The following is a 22,692-nucleotide window of genomic DNA, read 5'->3' on the forward strand; positions in this document are numbered from 1 at the left end:
ATTCAAGTGAAAGTGAAGTCGCTCAGTTGTGTTCAACTCTTTGCAACCCCATGGACTATAGCTTACCAAGCTCTTCTGTTCATGGGATTTCCCAGGCAAGAATACTGGAGTGGATTGCCATTTCCTTCTCCAGGAGGTCTGCCCAACCCAGGGATTGGACCTGGGTCTCCTGCATTGTAGGCAGACGCTTTACCATCTGAGCCACCAGGGAAGTCCCATCAGTAAATATTAGCTATTATTAATATCATACACTTTAAAATCTACTTATTAGAAAGCAATAGGCAAATAAGCACATTCCATACTGAAGACTAAATCAAATGACCTATAACAAGACATTCATTTGATAACAATGAAGCCCGACTGACAGTAACTTAAAATTTAGAAGCAAGAATAATAGCAACTGAAAACAAAATTAATCCAAGATAAAATTCATGATGCTCATGAGAACCTACTGTGTAGCACAAGGAATTCTACTCAGTGCCAGTAACCTAATGGGAAGGAACTCCAAAAATGGGGGGTATACATATACATATAGCTGATTCACTTAGCTGTACAGTAGAAACTAACAACATTGTAAAGCAACTATATTTCAATGAAAATTAAAAATAAATAAATAAAACCTATGATGCTCTGATAGCATCTATTCAACTATTTATTCAACAAATATTAACTGGGAGCACATACATTCACCCAAATATTAACTGGGAGCACAATATTAACTGGGAAACAGCAAATAAGACAAAAAGTCCCTGACCTTATGAAGCTTAAGAGGAAAAAAAGTGAATGAGCAGGCACATGAAAAATAAAACAAGGTAATTACACAGTGTTAAGTGCTATAAAGACAATAAAACAAGGCAACCGGGCGGAGAAACAGGTACAGAACAAAGCCAGGGTTACTACTTTAGTCAGCAGTCTAGACTGGCTTTAGAACCAGCCTTCTTAATCTATATTCTCAACTACCTGCAGGGTTTTATGATTCTTTGAGATGACATTTCAGCAGAGGCCAGAATGAGAGGTTAGCAACCCCACCCAGAGCTATAACCATGGCAGAGGCAGCAAAGATAACAAGCACAAAGGCTGCAAGGTGAACAAGGCCGAACAAGACTTGAAGAGCAGAAAGAGGCCAGCTAGCTTGGAGTTCACTGAACATGAAGGACAATGATAGAAGATGCCATTGAAGAGGTAGGTAAACACCAGACTCCTGCTTTATTCCACTATTTGAATCACCCCTTTCCTATTCAATAGCTTGAGGTGATATTAGGTTAATAACTGGACATTTCTGCAGCCTAGGGAAACTCACCATCACCATGGGTTAAACTATGCCAAAGCACTCTTCGCTTATTAAAAAGATGAGATTTTTTTTTAAGTGGAAGCTTAATTAAAAAAAAAAAAAAAACCTTTTACCTAATTCTGTTATTTGAATGTCTTTAGGATTTACATTCCTAGGATAATCTTCTAGTCCACAAATACAGCAGCATGACTATGCAACAGCACCACATAGAGAATGGCAACTGATCTACCTTCTTCACTGGGTGAGATCTCCAGTCGTGGGGAGCTGCCAGGAGAGACAGACAGGGCAGAGCGGTCAGTATATAGTAAGGCACCAAAGCAGGAAGGTAAAGGACGATCAGGAGGGAACCTAATCTGATTTTAAAAAGAAGTTTTACTATTTATGGAGAGAGTTGCGGGAGTTACTCTAAGGCAGGATAAAGACAGATGGAAAGACTGAAGGTGTCAGTCTGCAGATACATGAACTATATTCACTATGCAGCAAGCAGCCAAGGAGTGAGTATTATATTGAACGTTATTTAAACTGGGGCTAAGCAAACCAGAGAGGATGGACAGAGAAGCGAAAGGATATCCAGCAATGCAGGTGAGAGGTGATGAAAGTCTGAAGTAGAGTGAAGGCAAAGGAGAAAAAAGGGGGGGGGTGGCAGATGTGAGGTACATTAAAACATAGAATATATAGGAGACAGAATATTTTGAAGTTCTAAATGGAAATACAAATTAAGAAAAATAGCAAAGTCAAAAGGAAGGGTGACTTCTAAAGGAGAAGAGGAGTAGTGTTCAGGGTATTTTGAGCTTAATTCTTGGTGGGATTGTCTCACAGACAAGGGGAGGTGCGTGCCTTCAGAGTACAGAAGAATGTATAGGATGGAACTAAGAGACAGACTGGAGTCACAGCAAGTAATGACAACTGAACTTGAAACAGGTCATCTGCCTGACAGGAGACTAGGAAAGATGATGTCCTCTTTGGGAAACACAGCCCATGAAGGAGGCGGAGGATAATAAGAACCAGAAGGTGGTGACTGTCACACGTGTCAAGGTTGCCTTGTCACCTGAACAAGAGGGAAGTTAGCAGGAGAAAAGTTTGTTGCAAAGAGTGATACTGTCAATAAGGACAACACAGACTGTGAAAAAGACAGCTGAATTTGGTGCTTAGATAGTCGTTTTAAAAAAAATTCTTTAAAAAGAGAGTGTACAATGTTTTCTGATATATCTTCAAAATACCAATTTTCCAGCTTCTTCAGGGCCTTTGAAAGCAAACTGGATGGAATGTCTGTTTTGTTCACTGTGGTACCCCCAGAACCTAGACTAGTAGTTGGGCCAGAGGAGGAGTGGATAACTTTTGTGGAATGAATGATGTGACCTCTCAATCTTCCCTCCATGTATCACCCCCTTGAGCTCTTCATTTCTTCCCTACTGAGCTAAGAGGCCAGGATCTCACACATGTTGACCAACTGTCTTATCAACATCCTAAATAATCCGGCCCCAATATTCTTCTCTTACATGTTTCCTATTTCTAACTCTGTGAATTTTTAGGATCTTCTCTATTAACCTGGTGTCTTGAAATTTCATGATGCCTGGTTTGATGCGAGTCTTCATTCACTGTGGTGAGCACTTGATGAACAATTCTTACCCAGAAAAAAAAAATTACTTTCAGTTCTGAAACTTTGGTGGAGGGCACAGGGGGCAGGGTAGGAGAAGGCCAGTAATTATTATTTCTTACCTAATTGCATCCATCCTCTCTCCTCTATATTTTCTCTTTCTAAAACTTTCTGGTCAAATATTGAGCCTTGAACTGACCCTTAAGTCTATCTTTTCTTTCTCTCTATTTTACACTCTTTTCTAGATTTCTTTGACTATATCTTTCAATACTATCTGGAGAAGGAAATGGCAACCCACTCCAGTATTCTTGCCTGGAAAATCCCATGGATGGGGGAGCCTGGTAGGTTAAAGTCCGTGGGGTCACAAAGAGTCAGACACGACTGAGCCACTTCACTTCACTTCAGTACTACCATGGCTTTACCCTGTTTTCTAAGAGTTTTTCCTTGAACTCCAAGTGTACAAAGGCTTTTTGCAATATTATCCTTTAAGTTTCAAGGCTGTAATATTCTCTCTGAGAATATTAAATATAGGAACTTTTTATCGAATTAATCTTCTGTTTCCTACCTTGTCTCTCGCCCCTCTGAGACTGCTTTAGTGTCTGCATTTCTTGTTAGCTGATTTCTTAAAATATCTGGTGATCCTTGTCTATTCATTAAAATATGAGTAAGATACTAAAAACCTGACTAGAAACACTGTAGGGGTCAAAATCTTCTTCAATAAAGGACCAGACAGTAAATATTTTAGGCTTTGAGGGGCATGTAGTCTGCTATAACTACTCAACTCTGCTATTACAGTGTAAAAGCAGCCACAGATAATATAAAAATGAATGAGCAAGGATGTTCTAATTAAGCTTTATTCATGGACACTGAAATTTGAATTTCACATAATTTTCATGTGTCATGAAATATTTTTATTTTGTTTTTCTTATGAACCATGTGGCAGGCAGAGCAATGTCCCCCACAAAGATTTCCACCCCGTAATCCCTGGAACCTGTGAATATGTTATCATACCAGGCAAAGGGGAATCAAGATTTCAAACTGAATTAATGTTGATAATCAACTGATCTTAAAACATGGCAATTATTCAAGGAGATATAATGTAAGCACAAGAGTTTTTAAAAGTGGAAGAGGGAAGCGAAAGAGAAGGTCATGGTTTTGTGATGTGAAAAAGACTCAAACTCACTATTGTTGACCTTGAAGATGGAGGAAGGCAGCCATGAACCAAGGAATATGGGTAGCTTCTAAAAGCTGGAAAGGGCAAGGAAATGGATTCTCCCCTAAAGCAGCCAAAAGAGAATACAGTCCTGCCAACACCCTGATTTTGAGTTCAATGAAACTCTTTTTTAATATAACTTTTTTAAAAATTTCATTTTATATTTAATTGGAGGATAATTTCTTTACAATATTGTGATGGTTTCTGCCATATATCAACATGAATCAGCCATAGGTATACATATATCCCCTCCCTCTTAAACCTTCCTCTCACTTTCCACCCCTCTAGGTTGTCACAGAGCATCAGCTTTTGGTTTCCTGAGTCACACACCAAATGCTCACTGGCTATCTATTTTACATATGGTAATGTATAATGTTTCAATGCTACTCTCTCAAATCATCCCACCCTCTCCTTCCTCCACTGTGTCCAAAAGTCTGTCCTTTATGTCTGCGTCTCCTTTGCTGCCCTGCAAATAGGATCATCGGGACCATCTTTCTCGATTCCATATATATATGTCAATATACAGTATTTGTCTTTCTCTTTGACTTACTTCATTCTGTATAATAGGCTCTAGGTTCATCTACATCATTAGAACTGACTCATCAATGAGACTTCTAACTGACATAAGAAGTCTGTGCTATTTCAAGCCACTAAGTTTTTGGTAAATTTGTTACAATAACCACAGAAAAACAACACAACCATTTAAAAACAAACAAACAAAAATCTTTCTTAGCTTGCAGGTCATACAAAAATAGATGTGGCACGTGGGCCACAGTTTGCTGACCTTTGGTATAAGCACTTGCTCCAGACTGTCTAGCACTGGATCCTAGTTCTGCCACTTACAAGCTGCAATTTTGGCTAGGCAGCACAACTTTCTTTTTGTATTGGTTTCCTCATCTGTAAAATAATGATAGTAATAGTACTTTTGTAAGGATTTTTGTAAGGATTAAATGAAGTAAAACATGTAAAGTACTTAAAATATTACCTAACTCAAAGTAAGTATTCAGTAAATGCTATAATAATAACAATGGCAATAACAACAGAGGAGGAGATGAAACACAGCCTTCTATGAAGATTTACACCTTATCTTAGCTTTGCTTGGAGTATGAAGTCTCTCTGACAGACCACCCTAAAAGTAACTCTTCAGTCTAGGGTAGGAAGAGAACTGCAGGATAAGCCAGTTCATCTTTTATAGGCTTTCCCCAGCCCAGCTAAGGTTTCAGCTTTCTCCAGTTGGCCAAGTCAGTGACCACTCACACATTTGGTTTCTAGTTTCCAAAAGTGTCTTGACTTCTCTTTTTGGCTGTCATCTCTAATTCTCGTTGATTGTATGGGTTTATGCTTTAAAAATACCTTTTCTGTCATTTTAATGGGGTTTTAGGAAGAAACAGAACTGAATGAATCTGTTTAACTTACCATATTTAACTAGAAGTCTTAAATTCAATCATTCTCCTGACTTCAAAAAATAAGGATAATTTTAACCTAACTTTTTCAAAACTAGCATATTCTCATTTTTATTAATACTGCTCCCCCAAATATGTGACATTTTACGAGAGCATTATAAGTAAAACTTTAAAGCTTCCATTAAAATAATTGACAAATTACAGCTTAACTTTAGGGCTTGCAAGTAATTTCACAGTATTGGTGGTTTGTGTTTTGAATCAATGACACATTTTTTGAAAAGTGAGCTTTGAAAAAATATGCATGTTAAAAACACTATGGCATAAGTTGTAAGTCATATGCTTTCTCTTGAATGTTTATTTTAAAAATAATTATAATTCATAACTACCAAAGCACACTAATCAATGGATACATAAAGTTTTTGTTTATTGATGGTGATTTTATTTCCATACATTGAATGACTGGTTCTAGCAGGGATCTATATTCTTATCTTCCTAAACCATACTTTTAACCACCAAAGCGTCTGCTATGCTCAAATTCATGACACTTCCCAGACATTGTTAAACTGCACCCTGAGATCTAACTATGCCAATTCTACAAAAACTGCAAATCCCCTAGGAGCTAAAAAAGAAAGAATAAGACAAACAGTTATTAAAACCTGCTATGTGCAAGCCCTGTTCTGGATGCTTTAAATATATACCTAATACAATCCTCAAAATAACTGGACAAGGTGGGGATCATGCCCTCATTTCATGAATAAGGAAAAGGAGGGTATAGAGAGCTTAGGAAACTCAGGACTGATGGACAGAAAGTCCCAGGTAATGTGCAGAGTAATTGTATGTCTCGGGTGTCATTTACAAAATATGCTATAGAACTACACAGTAGACTTCTAGGTATCCATATTATTTTCTAAACTCCAACTATTAGGCCTAATGAAAAGACAAAAAATCTATATTTGAATTTTTAATAAGACTTTCTTTATATTTTTTACAGAGCCACATCTAGCTCTAGAAATAGAGCTATGGAGAAAACTACAGAAGGATACACTGCAGGTAATTTATAAGCCAGGGAAGCCCAATTCATAAGCACAATGGGTAGGAATAGGCTAATGAGAGTAGAGATACAACTACTCATAATAGTAGTAACAATTTTTTGAAAAGTATATATTTTATTTTTGTAAAATTATGCTTCCCGTTAATAAAGAAATTTTGAAAAATCCAATTAGAACTATATCTATTATTACAAGGTTGTCCATGTTATACTCTCAAATTTAAAAAGTGAAAGTGGACAATCATGTCCAACTCTTTGCGACCCCATGGACTGTAGTCCAAGGAATTCTCCAGGCCAGAATACTGGAGTAGGTAGCCGTCCCCTTCTCCAGGGGATCTTCCCAGCCCAGGGATCGAACCCAGGTCCCCCGCACTGCAGGTGGATTCTTTACCAAATTAAAAAAAAAAGGAAACTGTAAATTCTCTATTATAAAAACAAAATGTTTTACTCTGTGTGTGTATGTATATATAATATATTAATAAAGGGGAAGGTGTAGAAGGCCAAATGTCAACCTAATCTTAACTTGGGTCACCTGAAGGTGACCGCACGTTTGCATGCTCAGTCACTTCAGTCGTGTCCAACTCTCTGTGACCCCACAGACAGCAGCTTGCCAGCTCCTCTGTCCAAGGGATTTTCCCAGCAAGAATACTGGAGTGTCGAACCCACGTTTCCTGCACTGCCAGCATAGTCTTTGTCCACTGAGCCACTTGGGAAGCCCTGAAGGTGATTGGAGACATTTAAAGATTTGTGGAACACTGGACTCAAGCCACTACTGGTGACTTTATTTTTCATATTCTTTCTCCTTCACATCTGTTCTCTTATTCACCAGGGGCTTATTTGCTCAGAAGCTTATCTCCTGGTGTGATCACTAGTCCTTGCCCCACCTTTCTCTGAACCAAACCAACTTTCTCTAGCATGGCTGAGAGAATGTGGGCACTGACCAACCACCAAGCTGGAGAAATGTCTCTGCAGTGTCTCACAGGCTTGAGGCTTTCCTGGTAAGGGGTTGTAGTGTGTGGTCATGTTTCTAAAAGGGACAGCCCCAGAATCCGGACTGGGGTTGCAGGCCAAAGGAGCAGTAGGAGGTAGTCAGATGGAGAGTGGGTCAAGTTTCTGGTAGTACCCTATTGCCAAACCAAACTTCAAATATTATTCCCTCCCATCACCTGTTCTAGGGAAGGCAAAACTCCATGAATATAATGGGTCCTCATTTTCCTGCTACAATCTTAGTCTACAAATAATGGTTGCAATACAAGGAAGCACACCATGTTCTTTTGGTAAAGAATTTGGCATAGTGTCAATTCTTGATTCATACTAAAGAGCACTAACACTGTTTCTAGCAAAATATGTCCCAAGAGTTCAGTAGGTTTTTTATGTGAATGGAAGTCATCACTGGGTATTCATAAGACTATCCAAGCTAGAATATTTTAAACGCCAGAAATTATACTTGAGAGAGACATGAAACATCGTTTTAAAATCCATCTATATTAATACAGATTATGTGTTTCTACACCATTAAAGATACATCTAAAATTATGTATTTGTGGACCTCAATAGCTCCCATTCTCCCTCTCATATCTCTGACTTACTATGTTTTCATATAACATAGATAGTTCTTTATGCTACTATTTTTAAGACTTCTTAGAAATAAACTGACAATGTCAATAAACAAGTAAAATATATATATTTTATACTGTATAAGTATGTATATTTATATACTGTATAAGTACTGTATATTTTATATTTTTATATACTGTATAAGTATGTCAGGTGATGATCAGCACTATGGAAGAAAATAAGAGGGAGAGAGTGCCACTGGTGGGGTGAAGGCTGCAATTGTATATAGTGTGGAGTCAAGGAAGGCCTTGCTGAAAAGACAGCATTTGACCAAAGTGCTGAAAAAGGTGAAGGGTGAAAGTCATGTGAACACCTAAGAGAAGAATGTGGAGCCTGGAGGTTCAGCATCTGCAGGGGTCCTGAGTCTGGCGGCATGCTGTTACCTCTCCAACACCATCTCCCCATACTCTGCACCTCCCTCACTTCCTGCCAACTGAACACTGGCCTCCTTGCTGCTGCTCACATGCAAGCTGGTGAATGGAGAGTGAGGAACTGGGGAGGCAGCACAGACCAGGAGAAGCTCCTCTGAAGTGGCCTTCCTCTCAATTTAAAAACAACCCAGCATCAAATGACTTGAGAGCGATGCCGGGCAAACAAACACTCCTCTTGAGCAACAATGTCCAACAGAACTTTCTGCAATGATGAGAATGTTCTCTATCTGTGCTGTCCAGTAAGTGGCTAGTATGGCTGAGGAACTGAAATTTTAATTTTGTCCTATTTTAATTATTTTTAAATTGAAATAGTCAAATGTAGCTAGTGGCTATACTAGCAGCCAGCAAATTTCTAGAATAAAGGTAGGCCTTGGGAATACAGAAATTTATCACTGACAGACACGTTACTTCTAAGAAAAGAGATACATTTCATTTAATTTGCTGAAGTTCAAGTTGGTCTAATGAGAATTCCATGATAAAATATAGCAATTATGATAGCTTTACTTGTCACAAAACATATGTATGAAGCATTATTTGCCATGTAATTCTTTGGCTACTGTGTGGGAAAAATTACTGTTATTAGCTTTTCTTACCTCAGCTTTAGTGTTTCCCTCTACATGATTTATTATTGCTGAAGTAATAATTAAGAATTTTTAAAATCTATTTTTAATCGAACTGGGTTTCCTAACAAGTTTTTTTCCTCTTAATTTGATTTTTCTTCAGGTGACACATACACATGCAAATTTAAGAATATGAAGAAATGTAATGAATATAATGTGGTAAAATAAGCTCTATATTCAATGTATTATTAAAGTTTGACTAAACAGAATCAAAGATTCTGATTAGAACAATGGCTTAAAAGATTTTCTTTTCTACAAAATAGGGAACATGAGATATACTAATTATTTTAAGAGAGATGCAAGGCTAACCTTTAAAAACTATATTCAACTTAGAAACTATGGTTTCTAAAAAAAAGGCATGTACTACGCTTAGTCGCTCAGTTGTGTCTGACTCTTTGCAACCCCGTGGACTGTAGCTCTCCAGGCTCCTCTGTCCATGGAGATTCTCTAGGCAAGAATACTAGAGCCGGTTGCCATGCCCTCTTCCAGGGGATCTTCCCAACTCCAGGATCGAACCCAGGTCTCCCACATCGCAGGCAGATTCTTTAATGTCTGAGCCACCAGAGAAGCCCATGAAAAGCATGTATATATGTATACACACATATATGTGTATGTATGCATATATACATACACACATACTAAACACATCACTATTAAAGCTAGTCAAGAAAACTTTTACATTTTCTATGTTAACAGCACTCAGAGACGATGAAAGCCAGTTACTAAAAAATTTATTGCTTAGTTAAAACTCAGTTTACACTTCAAAGGATTTTTAAAATCTCTGAGCTGTTATGAAGCTTTATGGGGTTTATAGTGGAGATGAAAACAGAAATAAAAAGATCTGACAAACAGAAAATGCCAAAGATATTTCCAGCATTATCAACATGGATTCTTTTTTCTCTATCATTACTTTTTACCTATTCCCAAAAAACTGACTTTAACTCCATCTGCCTGAAAAGACAACTGTTTCTTGGGGTCCCTTTCAAAATGAAAGTGCTTGATGGGCAATTTTATTTGAAAGAATATTATTTTTATAATTGTTAAAAATAAAAAGAATGTAAACTCTATGAAGGCAGGAATTTTGGATCATCTACAGTAGTTCCAGTCTTCAGAATAGTGCCTGAATATAGCACAGATAATAAATATTTATTGAATTAATAATTTTACCAGCACCTTTTATTAAAATAAGATAATCAACTTTTACTTAACATTAGTGTAGATTTTCATTTTAACATTGGTAATCTAGAATAACTCCAGTTAAAAATCCTTGTTTTACCATCTATACATGCAACCAACCCCTTTTCAAAGCTTATTGGTAATACACAGAATTAACCAAAGACTATTCATTATTTTATTCATTCTTTCTGTGGTTATAGAATTCTATGATCCCTTTCAATTCCAAAATTTATTTTATTCTAATAATGACTTAAAATGGAAAAAAAAAATCTGAAACTTATTCAAATGGAATGTCATGGAATGTCAAACTATTATTTAAATTACTACAGAAGTAACTGCTCAACAACTTATAGATCACCCTGGTTATTTCATGGTTTTCTCACCTCTTTTAAAGGGTATTTCTAGTTCTCTGCTTAGTCTTGTTTTACATCACTGTCAAATTCTTCACTTTCAAATCCAAGTATATTGAAATGTCATAAAATAAACTATACTATATTTTTTATATTTTATACCAAAAGATTGAGTTTATGTTAAAAACAAAATCTAATACAAATTGGAAAATACTGAGTTGGAATGTTTGCTAAAATGCTGTTTACTGCAGAGGCCCAATGTTTTATCAACTAACACTGAAGTTTAAATTAGGGCTAAACTCAGGAAATTGACCTTCATAATATTTTAACATGATGTTTGTCTTTTTAAGGTGGCTTTCTTCTCAGAAAAGAGGACTTAAATATCCTTGACTTACTGTCAAATTACGGTCCCAGATCTGTATGCTTCCATTCTGACAAGCAGCTGCTATGAGGCTTCCGTCTCTACTATATGTGCACGTGGTAGGAATTACTTTTTTACCCTGCATTGTCCGCGGTTTAAACACGCTTTTTTGCTTCTTTGGATTTTCAACTTCCCAGGTCCTCACAGTCCTTAAAAAAAGAAAAAAAGGGAGATTTTCATTTATAAAAAAGAAAGGATTTTAAAATACAAAAGAGTTCACAAAGACTGTTTGACCTTTTAAGCATATAAATCTAATTAATGTTTTTTACATTTTTTAAATAAAATGTGTGGTATGTAAATGAGTTTTCCCACTGCAATAAAGTCAACCATCCAAATTGTGCTGTCATGAAATCAAAGCGCAAGTGCAAATTCGACTTCAAATGTCAAAGTTCTTAGTTCTGACCCTCTAAAGCAGTAGTTTCCAAACAACTGACTATACACTCTGATCAGCACAACTGTTGAACATTATATACCCACTACATATGCAGGTTAATTTCTAAATTACATGTGGTAATATATTGTTATTTAACACACACCAGAAAATATACTGAAAAAAACTGGTCAGTAAAAAAGAATGATGTGGGACTTCCCTGGCCAAAACAGTAAAAGATAATTTAAAAGAACAGTGGGATAAATATAAATATAAAAACAAATACAACATGGTGGGTTTAAATCCAACCTCATCAATAACTAGAAATTCCATCACATTAATTGGAAATGGCATAAAAACTCTAATTAAAAGGAAAAGACTGTCAGATTGGATTGGATAAAATCAAAATTCAGCAGAGTCTATATTTTTATATATAGAAACATATAAAAATGTGTGTTTATATATAAAAAACACACAAAAATCTTTAAATATAAAGTCTTATTAACCATGTTGGAGAAGGCAATGGCACCCCACTCCAGTACTCTTGCCTGGAAAATCCCATGGATGGAGGAGCCTGGTAGGCTGCAGTCTATGGGGTCGCTAAGAGTCGGACACAACTGAGCGACTTCACTTTCACTTTTCACTTTCATGCATTGGAGAAGGAAATGGCAACCCACTCCAGTATTCTTGCCTGGAGAATCCCAGGGACGGGGGAGCCTGGTGGGCCGCCGTCTATGGGGTCGCACAGTCGGACTCGACTGAAACAACTTAGCAGCAGCAGCATTAATCATTTAACAGTAAAAGGATGGAAAAAGATGTGCCATAACATAATCAAAACAAGCTAGAATGAGTATATTAATGTCAAAGTGAACTTGAAAACAATGAATAAAACTAGAGACAAAGAGGAAATTTTCATTATGAGAAAAAGTCAAAAGATCAAGAAGATATAAAATATAAAATATTAAGAAAATGTAAGATATGAAATATTAAGAAGATATAAGAATCCTAAATGCATATGTCCCTAATAACAGAGCTTTATTTTTTTTTTTTTGCTGGGTCAATCATTCCTTTTTTTTTTTTTTTTTTTAAACTTTACAAAATTGTATTAGTTTTGCCAAATATCAAAATGAATCCGCCACAGGTATACATGTGTTCCCCATCCTGAACCCTCCTCCCTCCTCCCTCCCCATACCATCCCTCTGGGTCGTCCCAGTGCACCAGCCCCAAGCATCCAGTATGGTGCATCGAACCTGGACTGGCAATTCATTTCATACATGATCTTATACATGTTTCAATGCCATTCTCCCAAATCTTCCCACCCTCTCCCTCTCCAACAGAGTCCATAAGACTGTTCTATACATCAGTGTCTCTTTTGCTGTCTCATACACAGGGTTATTGTTACCATCCTTCTAAATTCCATATATATGCGTTAGTATACTGTGTTGGTGTTTTTCTTTCTGGCTTACTTCACTCTGTATAATGTGAAAGCAAACTTAATAGAAATAAAAGAAGTACCAAATCCATACTTAACAGCTGAACACTTCAACACTCCTCTCAGTGACTAATAGAACAAGTAGACCTCCCCCCACCTCAGAAAGAAAAAACCAGTAAGACTACAGAAGACCTGGAGAAGGCAATGGCACCCCACTCCAGTACTGCTGCCCGGAAAATCCCATGGATGGAGGAGCCTGGTAGGCTGCAGTCCATGGGGTCGCTAAGAGTCAGACACGACTGAGTGACTTCACTTTCACTTTCCACTTTCATGCATTGGAGAAGGAAATGGCAACCCACTCCGGTGTTCTTGCCTGGAGAATCCCATGGACGGAGAAGCCTGGTGAGCTGCAGTCCACGGGGTCGCACAGAGTCGGACACGACTGAAGCGACTTAGCAGCAGCAGCACAGAAGACCTCAGAAATTCTACCAGACAAGTTGAGCTAATTAACATTTATATAACACTTCACCCGACAACTGGACGTGTATTCTTTTACACCTTTTACACACTGAACATTCACTAAGATAGACCACATTCTGAGCCGTTAAAACAAATCTAAATACACTAAAATGAAAGAAACCATAAAAGTATACACACTGTCCAAAAAATGAATCTAAATAAATGATCAATACAGAACTGTATCTGAAATTAATAAATACAATTCTAAATAATCCATGAGTCAAAATTTCATAAGGAGTATTAGATAATACTCTGACTTCAAAAAACATGAAAATACAATATATCGAAATTCATGGTATTTGACTAAGACTGAGCACAGAGGAAAAGAAAAAAAGACGTGCCTCAAATCAATGACCTAAAATTCAAACTAGATAAAAGGAGAGAATATTAAAACTAAAACTAGCAGAAGGGAGGAAATGAGAATACAAATGAATAAAACAGAAAACCACAAATCAGGAGAGAAACCAAAAGCTGGTTATTTGAGAAGATTAGTAAAATTAAAGAATTTCTAGGTGGAATGATTAAAAAGCAGAAATTGGAGACAACCTCAAACACCAGTATCTTGAATGAAAGAAAAGATATAACTGTAGAACTTATCAACATTCAAAGAATAATAGGGAAATTTTATGAATGAATTTACATAAATAAATTCAATAATTTAGATCAAATGGACAAATTTCCTTAAAAGACAAACCAGAAAAGTTCACTCAAGAAATAATATCTAGAATATTCCTATATGATTAAAAAAACTAAGTACATAGCTGAAAATCTTTGCACTAAGAATGACTTCACTGTTGAATTCTATCAAACATTTAAGAAAGACATTAACACCTTAAAGAAAAGGCCACCTACTGAATAGGAAAAAGTTTTTGCAAAGATGTATCTGATAAGGGATTAATATTCAAAATACACAAAGAACTCATGCAACTCAATCCTGAAAAAACAAATAACCTGATTAAAAAATGGGAAGAAGATATGAATAGACATTTTCCCAAAGAAATATAGATGTCCAACAGAGAAATGAAGAGATGCTCAACATCAGGGAAATGCAAATCAAAACCACAATAAGATACTACCTCACACCTGTCAGAATGGCTATTATCAAAAAGACAACAAGGGCTTCCCTGGTGGCTCAGTGGTAAAGAAGCTGTCTGCCAATGCAGGAGACGCAGGTTCAATCCCGGATCCAGGAAGATCCCACATGACACAGGACTACTAAGCCTGTGTGCCACAACTACTGAGCCTGTGTGCTACAGTCTGGGAGTAGCAACTACGGAGCCCACAAGCTCTAGGGCCTGTGTTTCACAAAAAAAAAGCCACTGCAACAGGAAGCTGCACATCACAACTAGAGAATAGCCCCCACTCGCTGCAACTAGAGAAAGCCCACACAACAACGAGATGAAGACCCAGCACAGCCAAAGATAAGTGAACATTAAAAGAAATAATAACAAGTGTTGGCAAGGATGTAGAGAAAAAGGAATCCTTTTGCAGTGTTGGTGGGAATGTACACTGGTGCAGCCACTGTGGAAAACAGTATGGAGATTCCTCAAAACATTAAAAACAGAACTACCATAGAATCCATCAATTCCACTCCTGGGTATTTATCTGAAGAAAAGAAAACGCTAACTTGAAAAGATATACGCACTCTTACGTTCCCATTCGGAGAAGGCAATGGCACCCCACTCCAGTACTCTTGCCTGGAAAATCCCATGGACGGAGAAGCCTGGTAGACTGCAGTCCATGGGGTCGCTAGGAGTCAGACACGACTGTATAACTTTCAAGTAGACAACCTAAGCGACTTCACTTTCACTTTTCACTTTCATGCATTGGAGAAGGAAATGGCAACCCACTCCAGTGTTCTTGCCTGGAGAATCCCAGGGACGGGGGAGCCTGGTCGGCTGCCGTCTCTGGGGTCGCACAGAGTCGGACACGACTGAAGTGACTTAGCAGCAGCAGCAGCATGTTACCATTGGTCACGTATGGTTGTGAGAGCTGAACTGTAAAGCAGTCAGAGCACCAATCAACTGATGCCTTCCAACTGCGGTGTTGAAGACTTCTGAAGGTTCCTTGGACAGCAAAGAGATCAAACCAGTCAATCTCAAGGGAAATCAACCCTGAATATTCCTTGGAAGGACTGATGCTAAAGCTGAACCTACAGTATTTTGTTCATCTGATGCAAACATCCAACTCACTGGGAAGTCCCTGATGCTGGGAAAGATTGAGGGCAGAAAGAGAAGAGGGTGTATGGCATCACCAATACAATGGACATGAACTTGGGCAGACTTCGGGAGATGGTTAGGGACAGGGAGGCCTTGTGTGCTGCAGTCCATGGGTCACAAAGAACTGGACACAACTGGGTGACTGAACAGCAACAATGTTCACTGCAGCATTATCTACAATTGACAAGATATGGAAACAACCCAAGTGCCCATCAACAGATGAATGGATGAAGAAGATATGTGTATACACACATATACATACATACATACAATGGAACATTACACACATACTCACACATATATACACAAACATACATACAGTGGAACATTACACACACACACACACACACATATACATACAACGGGAACATTACTCAGCCATGAAAAAAAAAAAGAAATCTTGCCATTTGCAACAGCGTGAATGGATCTAGAGGACATTATACTAAGTGAAATAAGTTAGAGAAAGACAAACACTGTATGATTTCACTTACATGTGCAACTTAAAAAGCAAAACAAATGAACAAACGCAACAAAACAGAAACAGAGTCATAATACAGAGAAGAAACCGGGTGTTTGCCAGAGGGGAGGAAGTGGGGGTAGGAGACAAAGAGGTGGGGGAGGTTAAGAGATACAAACGTCCTAAGTCAGAAAGAGGAAGAAATATACCGTATGCATCATTTTATGTGGGATCTAAAATATGACACAAATGCACTTACCTACAAAACAGAAACAGACTCACAGGCACAGCCAACAGACTCGTGGTTGACGGATGAGCAGATGCAAACTACTATACAGAGAACAGATAAACAACAAGGTCTGCTGTATAGGACGGGGAACTATATTCAATATCCTATGATAAACTATAACGGAAAAGAATAAGTATGTATATATGTGTAAAACTGAATCATGTTGCTGTACAGCAGAAATTAACACTGTAAATCAACTATACTTCAATAAAATAAATCTAAAAAAATTTTCAAAGATACACACTTCCAGTTGCAAAATAAATGAATCACGAGTATGAAATGTGCAGTCTAGGTAATACAGTCAATAATTAGACAATATCATTGTATGGCGACAGATGTTCACTAGACTTATCCTGATGATCATTTTGAAATATAAAGAAATATTAAATCACTACATTGTGTAGCAGGAACTAATATAATGTTGTAGCAAATTATATTTAAAAAATAAACAAACTAATAGAGCTAGAAGGGTGGGGAGGAGTGGATGGAGAAACTGGATGAAGACAGTCAAAAGGCACAAACTTTCAGCTGTAAGATAAACTAAGCTCTAGGGAGGCAGTGTACAAGATGATGTATACAATTAAAACTGTGGTTGTTAAGAGAGTAAATTCTAAGTGTTCTCGTCACAAGGAAAAAAAGTATTTTCTATTTCTTTAATTTTGCATCTACATGAGATGATGAATATTCACTAAACTTACTGTAGTAATCATTTCATGACACATGTAAGTCAAATCAACATGCTGTATTCCTCAGACTTACACAGTGTTTCATATCAATTGTATCTCAAAACTGAAAAAAAAAAAATCTGATATTGAGCCAAAGAGGGAGAGAGGGAGGGAGGGAGGGAGGGAGAGAAGGAGGGAAGAAGGAAGCCAACTCTATATAAACTCTTCCAGAAAACAGAAAAGGGAACACTTCTCAACTCACTCTATATGGCCCTGATGCCAAAACCAAAGTCATTACAAGAAAACTATAGATCCCCAGTGAACACAGACACAAAAATCCTTAACAGAACAGCAGTGTACAAAACTAATATCATGTCATGATTAAGTGTTATTTAACCCAGGAATGAAAAGGAAGATGGTAAGGACTGAAAATTAAACCATATAATACACATATCAAAAGACTAAGAAAAAGATATCAGATCATCCCAACTGATGTAAAATAAGCTTTTTTTCCTTTTTATTTATTTTCTATTGTTTTTTAAAATTTATTTACTTTAATTGGAGGCTAATTACAACATTATAGTGGTTTTGCCATAAAAATTCAACATCCACTTGTGATAAAACAAAAGAAAAAAGAACCTCTCAGTAATCTAATGGAACTTGCTCAACCTGAGAGAGGACATTTATGAAAAACTTATAGATAATATGCTTCCCTGGTAGTTCAGGTGGTAAATAATCTGCCTGCAATGCAGGAGACCTGGGTTTGATCCCTGGGTTAGGAAGATCCCCTAGAGAAGGGAATAGCTGCCCACTCCAGTATTCTTGCCTGGAGAATTCCATGGACAGAGGAGCCTGGTGGGCTACAGTCCATGGGGTTGCAAAGAGACAGACAGGGCAGCGCAACTAACACTTTTACTTTCACTTTCACAGGTTAATATACTTCATGGGGAAAGGCTGGAGAACAAAGCAGTGATCTCAAACCCTCACCATTTCTTTATCCTAGAGTTGCCTGCCAGTGCAATAACGTAGATAAAAGAAATTAAAGGCTTACAGACTGGAAACAAGAAATAAAACTGTCTTTATTAGGATATCACATGATCATCTATATAGATAATCCAAAGAATCTACAAAAATGCTGCTGCTAAGTCACATCAGTTGTGTCTGACTCTGTGCGACCCCATAGATGGCAGCCCACCAGGCTCCCCCGTCCCTGGGATTCTCCAGGCAAGAACACTGGAATGGGTTGCCATTTCCTTCTCCAATGCAGGAAAGTGAAAAGTGAAAGTGAAGTCGCTCAGTCATGGCTGATTCTTCGCGACCCCATGGACTGTAGCCCACCAGGCTCCTCTGTCCATGGGATTTCTCAGGCAAGAGTACTGGAGTGGGTTGCCATTGCCTTCTCCACAAAATTGCTACTAGAACTAATAAGTGAGTTTAACAGTGTCACAGGATACAAGATAAATAATCATAAATCAATTTTATTTCTATTGACTAGCAACAAACAACTGGATACTGAAATTATGACATAATATTTATAACAGCAAGAATAAATAACGGAATCTGTCAAGAATGTGTAGTATCTGTACACTAAAAACCATAAAACATTTCTGAGAGAAACAAGATCAACACAAACGAGAAGATACACTGTATTAACGGAGTCAACACTGTTCAGATTTCATTTGTGCCCAAATTAATTTTTAAATTCAATACAATCTCAATTAAAATTCCAGCAGAGTCTCCTTGGAATTAGAAACTGAGTAAGCTGACTCTAAAACTTACATGGAAATGTAAACAACTTGGAACATCCCCAACAATTTTGAAAAAGATGTAAACTAATTCTACCCAGATTCACACATTGCCTTCTAATTCTAATTCCCACATTATAACACCAATCACATAAGTTGCAATTACACATATTGACATCTATTTTTTATCCAAGAAGAGCTCCTTTAGAGTAAAGGCTCTGTTTTTTCTTTGTTTGTTTTAAATCTTTTTACGTCTTGTCTTTCTTTGTCGCTTACTTGCTAAAGTGAAAGTGAAGTCGCTCAGTCGTATCCAACTCTTTGCGACCTGTGGACTGTAGCCCACAAAGCTCCTCTGTCCATGGGATTCTCCAGGCAAGAATACTGGAGTGGGTTGCCATTTCCTTCTCCAGGGGATCTTCCCGACCCAGGGATCGAACACAGGTCTCCCTCATTGCAGGCAGACGCTTTAACCTCTGCACCACCAGGGAAGCCCAGTCCTGCCCAATTCTTTATGACCCCATGGACTACAGCCCACCAGGTTCCTCTGTCCATGGGATTTCCCAGGAAAGAATACTGGAGTGGGTTGCCATTTCCTTCTCCAAACAAATGTCTAGGTTCTATCAAATATCTTGAACACAACAGGAACATAATCCATAAGGGTTGCCATTTCCTTCTCCAAACAAATGTCTAGGTTCTATCAAATATCTTGAACACAACAGGAACATAATCCATACCAGGTCCTCAATAATTAATGTAAGAAATTCACTCCCTATCTAAGCATTTCAGGCATCAATTTTAATCGAGGTATAACCAATATACAATGAAATGTAACTGACATTTGTATAGGTTTCAAGTAGCCAGCATTTACTGTCAAATATTTATGATTTATTCCAAATAAAGTTTTTTGTTTTTTTTTAATAACCTATGCATGTCTTCTCCCTAAGAGTTTCTTGGGAACTTAATTAACTATTTAGCATTACCAAACCCTAGTTTTCAGAGTTGTTGAACCCAGTGCCTAAAATAAGACTGCATCCACTAAATTTTAGGAACTACCAATCAGCAAAATGTAAGCTCAAATAAGAGTTTGGGAACAGTACACAGGGAACAATAGAAAGGCACTCTGCAACTTCAGGATATAAAGCAACCCAGAGGAAGATCCAGGATACTTAACTCTAGTGTTACAAAACACTGCAACAGCTAGAAGCTGTCAGCAGTGTGACTGATCCTGTTAGATACATAATCCAACATCCATTCTCTTTTCTTCTCCAAGTCTGCAATTTCCAGCCTCTTGTAGATACATGTGATGAAATATGGCAATTATACTTTGACCAACACGGTGTAAATGGAAGGGTTTTAAAGAATTCTGGAAAAGTCTCTAAAGGAAGGTTGCAGACCCTTCTTCACCTCTTCTTGTTTACTCCTTCCTCTGCCAGAGAGGATATGATTCTGGGCTCAAGAGCATCTTAAAGCAACAAACAGAAGGCCCTGGTCCTTGATGACATTAGAGACACCACATCAACACTGGAGTGCCTATGTCTAGACTTCTGATGGGTAGATAGGCAGTAAGATAGGTAAAGTTTACTGGGGCCTAACATAGTTACAATGAAATTCTTCTTTTTAAATGTGCAGTACTGTGACTTTTGACAAATGAATAGTTCTACCACTCCAAAACTTATCTTGTGTTGCCTCTTTATAGAAAATGCTTCACAATCCCAACTTCAACAACTGGCAACTATTAACTGCTTTTATTTCCCGATAGTTAAGCTTTTCCAGTACTACAGTGGTAAAGAACCTGCCTGTCAATGCAGGAGACTTAAGAGACATGGGTTCGATCCTTCGGTCAGGAAGATCCCCTGGAAGAGGGCAAATGGCAACCCACTCCATTATTCTTGCCCAGAGAATCCCATGGACAGAGGAGCCTGGTGGGCTACAGAGCGTGGGGTCTCAAAGAGCTGGACACGACTGAATGCACTTAGCACACATGCATACCGTACGAAGCCTTTTGAGCCTTGCTTCTTTAACTTAGAATCTAAGTTGTTGTATCTAAGTTGTATGTATCAGTTGTTGTTGCTGTTGTTGTTTAGTCACTAAGTTGTATCCAACTCTTTTGTGACCCCGTGGATTGTAGCCGGCCAGACTCCTCTGTCTGAGGGATTCTCTGGGCAAGAACAGTGGAGTGGATTGCCACTTCCTTCTTCAGGGGATCTTCCTGACCCAGGTATCAAACCCGTGTCTCCTGCATTGGTAGGTGGATACTTTACCACTGAGCCACCAGGGAAGCCTGTATATGTCAGTAGTCCATTCCTTTTTGTTGCTGAATAACATTCCACTATATGGATATACCACATTTTGTTTAACCACTTGCCAAATTCAGGATAGTGAGTTGTTTCCAGTTCGAGGTGATTATAAATAAAGCACTACAAATATTGCTTTGTGGATTTCTGGCTTTTTTTGTGTTGGTAAAAATAAGTCATTATTTCTCTTGGCTAAATACTTAAAAATGAAATTGGGAAATGTATGCTTAACTTTATAAGAAACTGCAAAACTGTTTACAAAGTGGTTGTTCCATTCTGCCCTCCTATCAGCATGTATAAGAGTTCCAATCACTTCATATTCTTGACAGCAATTGTAGTATCAGCTTTTTTTTAAGCCATTCTAACAGGTATGCATTGGAACTGTGACTTTAATTTCCATTCCCTAAATGACTATGATATTGAAGCTCTTTCCATGTACTATTTGCCTTCCATGTCTCTTCTTCAGTGAAGTGTCTCTTATTTAGTTGTTTATTTTCTACTACTTTCTTTTTTGAGAGTTCTTTAGATATTCTTGGAAGATCCCCTAGAGAAGGAAACGGCAACCCACTCCAGTATTCATGCCTGGAAAATCTCATGGAACGAGGAGCCTGGTGGGCTACAGTCCACGGGGTCGCAAAGAGTCGGACACGACTGAGCGACTTCTGTGTGTGTGTGTGTGTTTAGATATTCCGGATATAAGTTCTTTATCAGACATATGTTTGGCAAATATTTTTCAAGTCTGCAGCTTGCTTTTTCATTTTAAAAGTCTTTCAAATATAGGTGTTTTAAATTCTGATGAACTCCTATTCAGCAATTTTTAAATATTACATCTAAAAAATCTTTGCCTAACCCAAGGTCATAGAAATTCTGTTTTCTCCTAGAAATTTTACAGTTTTAAGTTTTACAATTAGTCTATGATCTATTTGAATTATTTTTACATGTGGGATGAAGTCAAGGCTCTTTTTTTAACACATGGATATCTAATTATTCCAATACCATTTTTATCTGAGCATTATAATACCTTCACCTCCACATGAATGTATTCTGTATTGTTTACCTATCTCTGTTCAGTATGTTTACCACAGTTAATATGTACAAAAAGTTGAGAAATATCTGGTGTGCCTTTTCTTTCTACCCTAAACTCTTCAACACTAGGGATAAATTATGACAGTTTCTCTTTTTTTAATAACTGAACATCTCCAAAAGTCAGATGATCATTTAGAACTGTGATATGAAAGACCCCACACAAATACTATAAAGTATCATTATCTGGCTTGTTTAAAGTTCATCTCTAAAACTGGGATAATAATACCAACAATGAGGGGCTGTGAGGATTAAATGAGATTAGGGATGTAAACGTTATCTGGGACAGTATTTGGAATACAGTAGGCACTCAATAAATACTGGTTTGTTTCTGCTCTTCCTCTTAGACCATAAATAAAGCCTTAAGCTAATAAACCCAACAACTAAGTATGTTCCATTTATTTCAGTGGTTTATTAACAGTTTGAGCTAGTCATTAAAATAACAGAACAAA

At 37.6% G+C, this 22,692-nt stretch overlaps 1 protein-coding gene across 1 annotated transcript in view; it reads right to left on the bottom strand.

Moving 5' to 3' along the window:
- Positions 1-22,692, bottom strand: part of WDR70 (WD repeat domain 70) — a 278,708-nt gene that overhangs the window by 88,180 nt on the left and 167,836 nt on the right. The window contains exon 10 of the mRNA XM_005898536.2: positions 11,142-11,316. Coding sequence (XP_005898598.2) covers positions 11,142-11,316 — 175 coding nt within the window. The remainder of the gene's footprint in view (positions 1-11,141; positions 11,317-22,692) is intronic.

This window comes from Bos mutus, chromosome 20 (genome assembly GCF_027580195.1).
Source record: "Bos mutus isolate GX-2022 chromosome 20, NWIPB_WYAK_1.1, whole genome shotgun sequence".
Classification (NCBI taxonomy): Eukaryota; Metazoa; Chordata; class Mammalia; order Artiodactyla; family Bovidae; genus Bos; species Bos mutus.